The sequence below is a fragment of the Saccoglossus kowalevskii genome, chromosome 4, assembly GCF_978046115.1.
Source record: "Saccoglossus kowalevskii chromosome 4, keSacKowa6.1, whole genome shotgun sequence".
Classification (NCBI taxonomy): domain Eukaryota; kingdom Metazoa; phylum Hemichordata; class Enteropneusta; family Harrimaniidae; genus Saccoglossus; species Saccoglossus kowalevskii.
This window is the reverse complement of record NC_140644.1, coordinates 25914339-25926301: the sequence shown is the minus strand read 5'-3', so window position 1 is coordinate 25926301 and position 11963 is coordinate 25914339. Positions and strand designations below refer to the sequence as shown.

The following is an 11963-nucleotide window of genomic DNA, read 5'->3' as shown; positions in this document are numbered from 1 at the left end:
GCTCATGAATATAATCCCAACATATAATAAGACATTGATGTGTACATAGGCTGTACAAGTAAGATGTTTCAAAATCTTGAACACGAGTGGGATCTATGTACGGTTTCTCCTCATTCAACACTAACGACGATACAAATCCATTCCCTTTATTGTTAATAAATAAATAAATAAATAAATAAATAAATAAATAAATAAATAAATAAATAAATAAATAAATAAATAAATAAACTTACAAGAGCAGCGCCACTTACGCCGTATTGAGTAGCGTAGACGGATCAGCACTTGACATCGGTGATGGCGTACTAACTAAACGGGTAGTACTAGTATTTTACTTTCAAACAGTCATCGTGATCAGCATAGCTCGTTTACAGTGTAGCCAATTTGTTTCCACATATGACCGAAAGAGCAATGAGCAATCTTTTCATAAAGTGTCAGCAATTTACAAAAACTTTCATAACTCTCGCTGCATTGCTCAATATAGACTGGCAAAGTCGGGACTTGTTTTAATAAAAACAAAAAACAGAAAGAAAGAAAAACAGCGCACCCTAAGACACGAGAGAGGCGCGTTGTAACGAGCGGGCTGTCATTGGTGTAGAGTAGACGTCGACATCTTTGGCCTGTCACCATGTTTGGCGCAACAGTTTTTGATATTGTGCAACTGTTCTGGTTCATCTGCATGAGGGCGCTGTGATGGATAAAAAGATGGCGACTTCCGTAAAGTTCCTTATTTTTGTTTCATCGTCGTAAAGTACTACTTTGCATGTTGGCATAGTTTTCGCCGCACATCGAAGGTATGTATGCGAGTTCCTGTCTTTATAATGGGACTTTGGTTATGTTAGGAGTCTTCATTTCTGTGGTACGTTACTTGACCCGGGTCAGTTTGTGTGTGGCAGTCAATCGGCGGTATTGGAACACAGATTTCCGGGAACATTGCCTTGTGAATTAGTCGTGAAATGTAAATTTCTAGAAATACTAAAGCAAATGAGTTAGTGTGCGAATGAAATAGCTAGAATTTCTCCCAGGCATGGTCATCTTGGTGTCCTTGCGTTTTCTTAGAATATGTATAGAGATTCCACATTTTGAAAATTGGGGGCCGGGCTGGAGAATTTTGTGAAAAGAATAATTCTCTTTATGCTGCAGGAACCTACGGAGGTATTTCCACGTGAGTTTACTTGAGTTGACCTGGTTTCCTTACACTACAACCAGATAGCAAATCAATTAAGTCATGGTCATCGTTCATGCCACAGACTTCAAGTACATTCGATATGTGATATAAAGTGTGCATGGTAGACAACTCAACTCAATCTTGAATGGAAAGGGTTTATAACTTAATTAATTAAAAACTGGGAGAAATTTCAATAAATATTCCCCACAGTCCTCAAATTTTCTATGAGTAGAAATCCCTATATTCTTAAAATGGTGGCAACCATATCCATTGGGTCCATTAGTGACATATTTTTCATTTTTTTACAGCAGTGTAAAATCCCCCACCTGATACTTACCAATTCGTTAGTGAGAGTCGTTTAAGTTTTTGTCGGCAAATACCAGCATGTTCCTTTCACTGCTTACCCTAGGGGAATGCAATGACAGGTGCCTAATAATTCGGCATGATAATTATCTTAAATTGTCGGTTATGTAAATAGGTATAGGTCATTGATATCCCACAGTTGTAAATACAAGTTGTTTCAGAATGTATTGAAATCAGTTATCAACACGCTATAGTGATTTTTGATTTACAGATAATAAAACGAAATTACATTAACGAACGTGACTGATAACTTTTACTATAAAAACCTTAGCATCCTGTTGGCAGGCCAGTCACACTGGTTCTCACTACAAGAGGTTACGATCCCCCCTGCCAAATGCTCAGGAAAACTGAAACGTATATATACATATTTACATAAAATATTGTCCACCTATGCGGATCTGTTGGTGCAAGGTTTTTATGACCGTATGCCCTTACTGGCGTCAACCAAACATTTTATGTGGGAAGTTGGCACCCAAGGCTGACAGGTACTACACCTTTCCCAAGGGTGACCTGGAGGTAGTTGTGGCAAAGGGTAACCCCATTCTCCCAAGTCCATAGACTCCACAACCGGATGTAGTTTAAAATCTTGCCCAGGATAAATATATACATAATTAAATGACCATACACATTTCCTTTATCAGGTAATACCTCACATTTGAGGTTGAGTTGGTGCAAGGTTTTTATGACCGTATGCCCTTACTGACGTCAACCAAACTTATTATGTGGGAAGTTGGCACCCAAGGCTGACAGGTGCTACACCTTGCCCAAGGGTGACCTGGAGGTAGTTGTGGCAAAAGGTAACCTCATTCTCCCAAGTCCATAGACTCCACAACCGGATGTAGTTTAAAATCATACCCAGGATGGGATGTTGTTTGTTTGATGACCTTGTGATACTATCAACATAACAAACATATTCCCTACATTTTTATGAATATTTAGAAATTTCACAATTCAAACTGATACAAGGGGTTAATTTCAATTCACTGACAGAATAACATTAGAATGAATGGTTCTCAATGATGTCATTACACATGGCACTCGTTGATTGGCAAGTTGCAATCAACTGCCATTGAAATTTATAAATATTTACAATGAAGGAAATGGGTTAGTTGTGTTGATAGTACCAACATTTCATATTAAGATTAATATAAAAATAAATATAGTGTACCAATATGTTTTGTTTAACAGAAATAATTGATAGCACTCATCATGGCATCTCTAGGAGATTCAGATCTTGAAGAGCAGCACGATGAGCTGTTAGTATTGAGCAGTATCTATGACGATGATGATATATTTATAGCGGGTGAGGACAATAATGGCGGGCAGTTTAACTGTAAACTGCAGATACCACAGCCGTTCTTTTTACAACTAAATGGACAGGCACAGTTGAAAGGTGAGGGTAACACTAGAGTCTGATAACTAGATGTCAACCATTGTGATTCACCAAGTACGGTTATACAATGTGCAATTATTTGCTGAGATTGAGAGTGAGTGAGTAAAGACTGTACATATGACTGATGTAATTATGGTATTCAAGAATTACAAACAATGATATCTCAGTGGCCGCTTGCATCAAAAGATCTATGATATACGAGTATTTGATTCTTGAAATAGAATCATGTAGGGTTTAATTAAATATTTATCACTATAGTGAATAGAACAAAGACGTCATATTCTGAAAAATTATGAAAAATAACATCTAAAAAATACTATGTACAAAGCACCGTCTGTGTAAACCTTTGGGTAGGGAGAACCTTTATTTGATTTACTTTGATTTATTTACTGTATTTTTGTAGTTATTAGACCTTTTAAATTTGTAGTTATTTTTAGTTGCATTACTTAGATTTTATTTTACACTATTATTTACCTTGCTGTATCCACAGCAGATTACAGTTACGTAATAAATTATTAAACTATATATTTTGTTTCACTGAAGGTGTGAAAAACGTCCAAGATGATGAAGGACATACCTTGTTTCCAGTGAAGCATTTACCACCCATAGTACTCAATTTCCAGTATCCACCAAACTACCCATCATGCTTAGCACCACAGTTCACCCTTTCCTGTAAATGGCTGAGTGTTCACCAGGTCTGTAGCTGTTGTTTTTTCTTTTCTCAAAAAAATTAGTCAAAACACAACATGATCTAATTCAAATTACTTACATTTGCCATGTTCTATCTGGCAGACTCAATCCAGAGTTATTAATCTTTGATGTTCCATAGACACTTTTGACACCGAGTTCATATCAGGAGTACCCAGTTGGCATATGCCAAAATTACATTCTCAGTAACATACCCCCACACTGGTACTGTTCCCTGATAAGAATTAGAACTGATTTTTTTTATGAACATTTCGTTGTTTTTGAAGTTGATAAATGCCATTACTAATTATTACTGAAAAACATAACTTCAGCAATGAAAATAGAATTCAACTCATGGTCTATTATTTCATGAATGACAACATCAGTGGTGATATCATGCAGTTAGTGTTGAATTATCTACGTATTACCATAAAATTAAAAACATTCTTGTGTATCAGAGATTTCAATCACCATATTTGCAGGGTGTCAGTTTCAGTACCACCAGATGCATGTAGACGCACATGCCCCGTTGGACCTTTAATTTTTAAGCGGACTGAGATACAAGAAGTTGCTGACTTGGCAGAGCATGTGCAGAGATTTAAATCTATCTCAATCTGGATTGAGTTTGCTAATGAGAATGGGGTTGATGTAGGTTTGTTTGTGATTACTATACTTATCACATTCCTGGTAAAATTTATGGAAACATTAATCTCAACCAAAACTCAGATTTACAGACTTACATAATATATTAGTGTTATTAGGGCATTTTACTGAAATTAAAATAATTTCGTCAAAATTTAGTACAGATTATTGCATCCCTAAATCACATGTATTGTTGAGGTGTCACATTTTTCAAAAGGTCAAAATGTGACTATTTAATACTAAATGGTAGCATGACCATCATATATGAACCTTTTTTGCATTTATTTAAATGAATGGCCTTTTAAAGGCGTAGTGTGTGTTCAAATTACATGTAAACAATCAATGTATTTTACTGGTGTTGTGTACATTGCTGGGAGTCCCATATTGAACAGGATGCAGCGTGACGACCACAACCCTTTAATATTATCAATCTGTGTAATATCACTGTATTTTCACAGTTGTCAAAGCTTTGTCACAAACTGGACGAGATCTGGGAAGAAAACAAAGGTGGGGTTGTGGTGTTCTTATGGACACAGTTCCTGTCGGAAGAAACTCTAGATATCTTGTCCATTGACTCACCACTAAATTTGCCAACTACAAACAGGAAGGAGAATCGTGTGGCAAGCAGTGCTAGGACTAAGGACTGTAAAACTGCTGACAGAAATAAAGATGATGCGAATGCGATTATGGAGATCAAGAAACATGTTGACCCACGCGCGATTCAAGATATTGCGTCACCCACGCTTCTGCTTGCCACTCTTGAGAATTATAATCAACAGGAACAGGAGCGTGTTTTTAATTCAGCCATATTTACTTGTAAAGTGTGTTTTGCCGAGAAACATGGTTTGTTGTGCATCTGTTTTCACGGCTGTGACCACGTGTACTGCCAGGAATGTATGAAGGAATATTTTAAAGTGCAAATTATGGAAGGGAACGTGAAATGTTTGAACTGTCCTGAGCAGGAGTGTGATTCACAGGCCTTGCCGTCACAGGTTTGTGCATTTTTGTTACAATTCACAAAATATAATTGCCAAAATATTTTTTTACATTTCTAAAAACATATTTGATATATTTTTGTAGCCATTGGAAAATTGTGCATTTGGAAAAATACATGAAAATATTCAAAAAACATTAAACTATTCAGATAAATGTATTATTTTTCTAACAGTTATAGTATGATAATAAATTTGATGATAGAAGGGGTTCACTCATTTTTTACGCATCAGGTGCAAGAATTGGTGGGACAGGAGCTATTTGCAAAATACGACCGCTTGCTGCTTCAGTCCTCACTGGATGGCATGGCTGACATTGTTTACTGCCCTCGTAGTCATTGTCAGTGCGCTGTGATGATTGAAAAGGAATCCAACATGGCAGTGTGCCCAGCTTGCGCATTTGCATTCTGTACTTTCTGTAAATTGGTCTACCACGGTGTGTCCCCATGCTCTATAAGACGAGGTGAGTTATATTAGAGTGATTGTGCTCATACTGTTAGCTGCACTGAATTCTACCATATAATAAAATCATGGGATATTTTCACTCATACAAAATGTTTTATTTTACTCACATGCTGCAAAGTGTACTCAGTCTCCATGAGAATAACCCCCCTGAATTTAGGGGTGACCATTTAAAATCGGAGGGGGGGGGATCTGAAAGAAATTGGTAAATTTTATATTTTTTTCACACTACTGAACTACTTTTTGAACTACTGATTTTTTTCTGAGATCATGTCGGAACATTATTTTTTTCCCCCATTATTTTTTTTTTTTTTCAATTTCAAATAGTTTGTTTCTTACCTCCATTTTGAATTAGGTAGAGTATCCAAAATAATTCATAGCAACTTTTCCTCTTATATGTTTATATCGAAGATTTAAAATGATAAGAAAATAATTTGAAAGAATAATTTTCAAATCTTAATTTCATTTACAGCGGAACTGATGGAATTACGTGAAGAATATGAAAATGGTGATGATGAGAAAAGACAGTTTTTGGAAAAACGATATGGTCGCCGTGCCATCAAACAATCATTGGAGGAATCGTACAGCGAACAATGGTTGGAAGATAACAGTCAAGCATGTCCAAACTGTGGCACTCATATTCAGGTGATAATAGTTTATGTGACAAAGTTTATGACACTGTTGTATGGATTGGATATTATGTGTTTTTTTGGTGAAAAGTCGATGGATGGGCATTTTTGAGGTCTGGCACTGATCAAAAGTTTGGCACTGAATGTTTTTTTGTGTGTAAGGTATTAACACCTAACGTTTAGCATGTCTGACAACGTCAGGGAGATTGTGTGTTCCTATAGTTGGTTCCTTTGTATTCATATTTGGAAGAATGGCGCCTTTTTGGAAGGAGCGTAAAGTTGTCTTTTTGGAGGAAGCTAAAACTGGCAGTCCCATGTACTATTTCTATTCTCAGTGCATGTAAAAGACCAGCTGTGCTGTCTCTCAATTCCAAGTTTATATATTGACCTGACCAGTATGAGCAGATAATATGCATTTTCAATTGATAAATACTGGCTAAATAATAATTAATAACAAATACCATGCTGGATATTATACATTTGAGTTTAAGGATAATAGGAGGTAGTATTAATAATAATTTACATTTGTCCAATCTACATTACTACATCAACTTCCTATTTGCATATTGGCAAATTTCAAATAAAACTGCTGTTTTGTCATCTATTTTGTTGTCTGAAATCTGCCATTTTGTAACCAGCTATTTCCTCATCTGCCTTTTTGTTGTCTACCCTTTCACCATCTCCTATTTGATCTCCTACATCTATAACTGTATTGTCTGCCTTTTTGTCACTTGCTATTTTGGCATCTATTTTATCTATTGCCATTTTCCATGGTTTCCTCACCTTAATCAATCTCATCTTCTTTTGACAGAAAATTGATGGTTGCAATAAGATGACATGCACCAAGTGTCGTGCATACTTTTGCTGGATATGCAAATCTATGCTGTCTCGTACAAATCCCTATATTCATTTCAACGTACCTGACTCCCCATGTTTTAACCTACTCTTCCAAGGAATGGGGGAATTTGTTGGAGACCAGGATGATGAAGATGGGTGGCAACCACGGTGGTGGTTTGTATGACAACTGCATCAATTGAATTAAAATTGTAATATGGATGAGTTTACAAAATTGGATCTGATGAAGGTGGGGAATGAAGAACATGAAGAAGAGAAAGGAATGGGGAGGGGATAATTTAAATGATGGGATAAAATTTGAAAAATTAAAGATCATTTCTAAATGTTAAATTTTACATTTGGAATCTCGCAATCTTGGAATCTTAATGAAAACATTTCCAAACACAATATGGTAACTGTATATTTAAGTTTCATATTGATATTTGATTGAAATAGACAATTACTGAACTTTAACCCCCAATAGATGCCTACATTTGTAACAACTTCTCAGCAGAACTACAAGGATTGGAAACAAGAGCCACAGTCGTAGTGTCGCTTCACATACTATGTGGGTCCCATGCCATGTATGCAAATTACATTGTTTACACAAATCAAATACTGTTCTGTGATTACTGTGGTGCTTTTAAGGGACAATATATACTGTAAATTAGTTCGAATTTTAAGGGATAGATTTTTGTGAAATACAGCTGTGACAATGCGTCGGTGAATGACATCAAATTATGAAAATTCATTGCAATGAAAGTTAACGATTGTACAGTTCTTGGATGGAATAATCATTTCGAGTTTGAAAGAAATTCACTTTATATTGCAGTGTCCATGGCATTTCAAAATTCAGACGTGACTCATTGCTAACAAACTAATAAACATATATAGCGATTCAACCTACCGGTAATTGCAGCTTGTGTCCCTTTAAAAGTCAATATAGTTGATTTATAAAACAAGGGTATACAACTTTGATATTCATGTACTGTGATCTCACACTCAATGTCATATTTCAGACTAATGTCATCACATACATGTTTTATATCCAAGGACATCAGAAAAAAACAAACACTAACCATTTATTTAAATACTATTTGCAGTTGATTATTCTAGAAATGTAAGTTTAATGCAATGCGATTTTGTAATCATTGCAAGTGGGATCTTCATACAATGTCACACATGTTGCAAACCCTTTGTTTTATACACCCTTGACCATATATATATTTCAAATCATAGACATAGTTGAAACAAACAAAAACAAAAAACAAAAAAACATTGGATATATATATTATGTGTCATTATTATGAAAATAAAATATTATCCAGACACAAATTAATATTCACTAGTGGATAGATTGATGAAATATTGGAAGATCAAATTAAATTGATTACTGTGGTGATTGCAACCCACAAAATTAGATATAATTTAATTATTCAAGTCGGAATTTTCTGGAAATTTCTTTATGTTGATTTTGTGTTCACAGGGAATGATGCGATTCCCATAAAATTAAAATTATAGACAGGTGGGTGTAATTTGCATATAATTAACATAACAATGATCTTTTTATTTGTTATTTGCTTATTTAAAAAATCAGGAAATGTAAACTTTCTTGTGATGTGGACAGAAATCCTACTAAGAAGAATTGAAAATGTTATATAAATAATATTTTAAAAATTATACTTATGCCTTTTAATTTGTATGTAAATTATGCAATGTACATATCAATTTATTGTTCCAACAAACAATAAAATGTGGTAATTCTGCTAATTATTTATTTGAGGGGAGGGTCCCAACATTGGAATGAATTGTATGTTAAAACTTCTAAGATTAGAGATTTTAGAGACAAACTTTGAAACATAAGCTCGCATTAGCTCAGAACATTGGCACAGCTCAGAACTGATTCTCTTAAAATTTTTACACATAGATAGTATCTTGTCTAGAACATATGTACATGCATCAACTTTGTGATCCAATCAAAGATGTTTTTCCTCGATGAAATTGTTTTTGACTAAATGGCTTAATCTTAAACAACGAATAATCAGATTTTCAGTGCTTCATCAAGCATACATTTTCTTCAAGTTTAGATTGATGGTTAAACATGCAGGGTTACTGATGCACAGCGTGATGTACTGGTGGCCATTTTGTTTCTTGCATATTCAGAACATGTGGTACTTAATGAGAGATAACTTTGCAAGAGTTTGCAGATTATTATAATTTTTGAACATTTTTAGCAATATTTGAAACATGTCTATTTGAATCACCATTATGTACTTCTGAAATACAGCTGCTTTTCAAAATTGTTTTTGATTTAGTTGTATGTTGGTTTTGAAATTGAGTACAAATAAAGTGCTTTGAGAATGCTTTGACTGAGTTGATTCTGTTGATATAAACTTTAAGTGTTCTTACTCTGCAAATGACCCACTAGTTTGAATAAACATTGACCAATTTTCTACAGATTTGATGATTGAATATGCAGGTTTTGTTTTCATGCTTCAATTCAAAGTGGTCAACTGGTGGTAATTTTCTTTCTTGCATTTTGAAGAATGTACTTCCATACATAATAATTCAGACATGCCTAGAGGAACACTTCAACATTCATGGCATGCATATGCAGTCAGTTTGTCATCCTATCAAAAATCACTGCTGGAACCATTATGGCATAAATATGCAAATTAGTCAGTTTGTCATCCAATCAAAAATCACTGCTGGCACCATTATGGCATAAATATGCAAATTAGTCAGTTTGTCATCCAATCAAAAATCACTGCTGGCACCATTATAGCATAAATATGCAAATGTAATCAGGTTGTCATCCAATCAAAAATCGCTGCTGGCATCATTTTGGCATAAATATGCTAATGTGGTCAGTTTGTCATCCAATCAAGAATGGCTGCTGCCACCATTATGGCATAAATATGCAAATGTGTCAGTTTGTCATCCAATCAAAAATCGCGGCTGTCACCATTATGGTTTCTAAAATGAATGGAACTTATACTTGCAGATGTGTAATCTAATTTAAGATCTGAAATGTTAACCATGGCAACTGTGGCTTGTTTGCCACAAAATATATGCAAAATTCAACTTATTTTAATTTGAGCGTGAATGAAAGTTCTTGTTTTGTTAATGTTTCGTTTCATAAGGTAAAATGAATATTGAAAGAGCTCATGCTCATGTCAGTTTAAATGTATAAATAGTAAGTGTTTTCATGTTAGTCCTAACTCTATTAATAATCAGTAATTTTTTTAGTCCCCGTTCGGACGAAGTCCGAAAACGGGGACTTATGTTTTGACCTCCGTGTGTCCATGTGTCTGTGCGTGCGTCCGGACCTGTATCTTAGAAATGCCTGGACCAATCACAATCAAACTTCACACATACATCATATCATACATATGCACGTCAATTTGTTTCAGGATCTGATTCAAGATGTCCGAATGGCGACCATTTTTGTACTAAAAATCATCAAAATCAAGCATTTCTCGGCTGTTTACAGATGGATTTTGTTCAAACTTGATATATACATTAGACATTATGCGACCTTGATGCAAATAATTTTGTTTTTCAGATAACATTCAAAATGGCCGACTGGCGGCCACTTTGTTTTAATGAATGGGCTTCTAGACCCATAATTCCAACTTGTTTTGACTGATTATGTTCAAATTTTAAATATTCATTATACATCATGTCATACATAGACAGATACATTGGTTTGACGATCCTATTCAAAATGGCCGAATGGTTGTCATTTTTGTGCTAAAAAATCATCAAATATCAAGCATTTCTGGCATTTCTGGATGGATTTCGTTCAAACTTGGTACATACATTAGACATTACGGGTTCCTGATGCACGTCATTTTATTTTTCAGATCAGACTCAAAATGGCTGTCCGGTGGCCATTTTAATGAATGGGTTTCCAGACCCATATGTCTGACTTGTTTTGACTGATTATGTTCAAATTTTTAATACCGGTATTCATTATACATCATGTTACAGATATACGGATATATTGGTTTGACGATCCTTTTCAAAGTGGCCTAATGGTGGCTATTTTTGTGCTAAAAAACTTGTTTTATTTTTTAGATCAGATTCTGAATGGCTGACTCGTGGCCATTTTGTTTTAATGAATGGGCTTTTAGAGCCATATATCTGACATGCTTTGACTGACTATGTTCAAATTTCATATATTCATTATACATATATTCATAATGGCTGATTTTGTTTTAATTAATGCTGTTCCAGAACAATATCTCTCAATACTCGTTTGACGATCAGATACAAATGTCAATCATTTAAATGTTAAACAATCATCATATTCCTGACATGTTTATATTCCAGCTATATTACTATAAAGAAAACGTTATGTCTTAAATTTGATAACTAACGGGGACTGTGCCATGCATGGCTTGTTTTGTGAAATGGTGATTTGACTGAAATAATGCTTTTCTAGTGAGTCATGTCGCTCGGCGTTTTTGTTATCAATGATTTTTACCAACCTAAATTTCTGAGTACTGGTAATCTCAACATCTCATAAAATTATATGCAACACCAATTGTAATGTAGCAATGAGAAAAAATTTGGTAAACAATGCTATAAATAGCTAAGCATTACACTGTCACATGCAGGATTTAATCCTCACCCAAGTGAAAGCCTGAATTTGGGAAAAATATACACAACTGATTACAAAACCAATATTGTCTCACTAAATATGGAATTTGAAAAGAATGAGAGCACAGAAACATTTATGTGTGTAGTACAGTTGGACATTGATACAAGCGTATTGTTATTCAAATATCTTT

The 11963-nt window shown here is 34.7% G+C and overlaps 1 protein-coding gene across 1 annotated transcript; it reads left to right on the top strand.

Moving 5' to 3' along the window:
* Positions 1-680: 680 nt before the first annotated feature.
* On the top strand, positions 681-9533 carry LOC100375328 (E3 ubiquitin-protein ligase RNF14-like). The gene is made up of 7 exons (XM_085498011.1): positions 681-791; positions 2717-2921; positions 3465-3616; positions 4709-5242; positions 5477-5705; positions 6177-6349; positions 7145-9533. Exons 2-7 carry the CDS (start codon positions 2738-2740, stop codon positions 7352-7354), a joined length of 1482 nt encoding a protein of 493 aa, XP_085354137.1. The 5' UTR covers positions 681-791; positions 2717-2737; the 3' UTR covers positions 7355-9533.
* Positions 9534-11963: the final 2430 nt, after the last annotated feature.

Coding starts and splice junctions, on each gene's coding strand:
- LOC100375328 (XM_085498011.1), top strand. CDS start 2,738: ATGGCATCTCTAGGAGATTCAGATCTTGAAGAGCAGCACGATGAGCTG. Junction 3,617..4,708: donor AATGGCTGAGTGTTCACCAG/GTCTGTAGCTGT, acceptor GTATTTTCACAG/TTGTCAAAGCTTTGTCACAA. Junction 6,350..7,144: donor ACTGTGGCACTCATATTCAG/GTGATAATAGTT, acceptor TTCTTTTGACAG/AAAATTGATGGTTGCAATAA.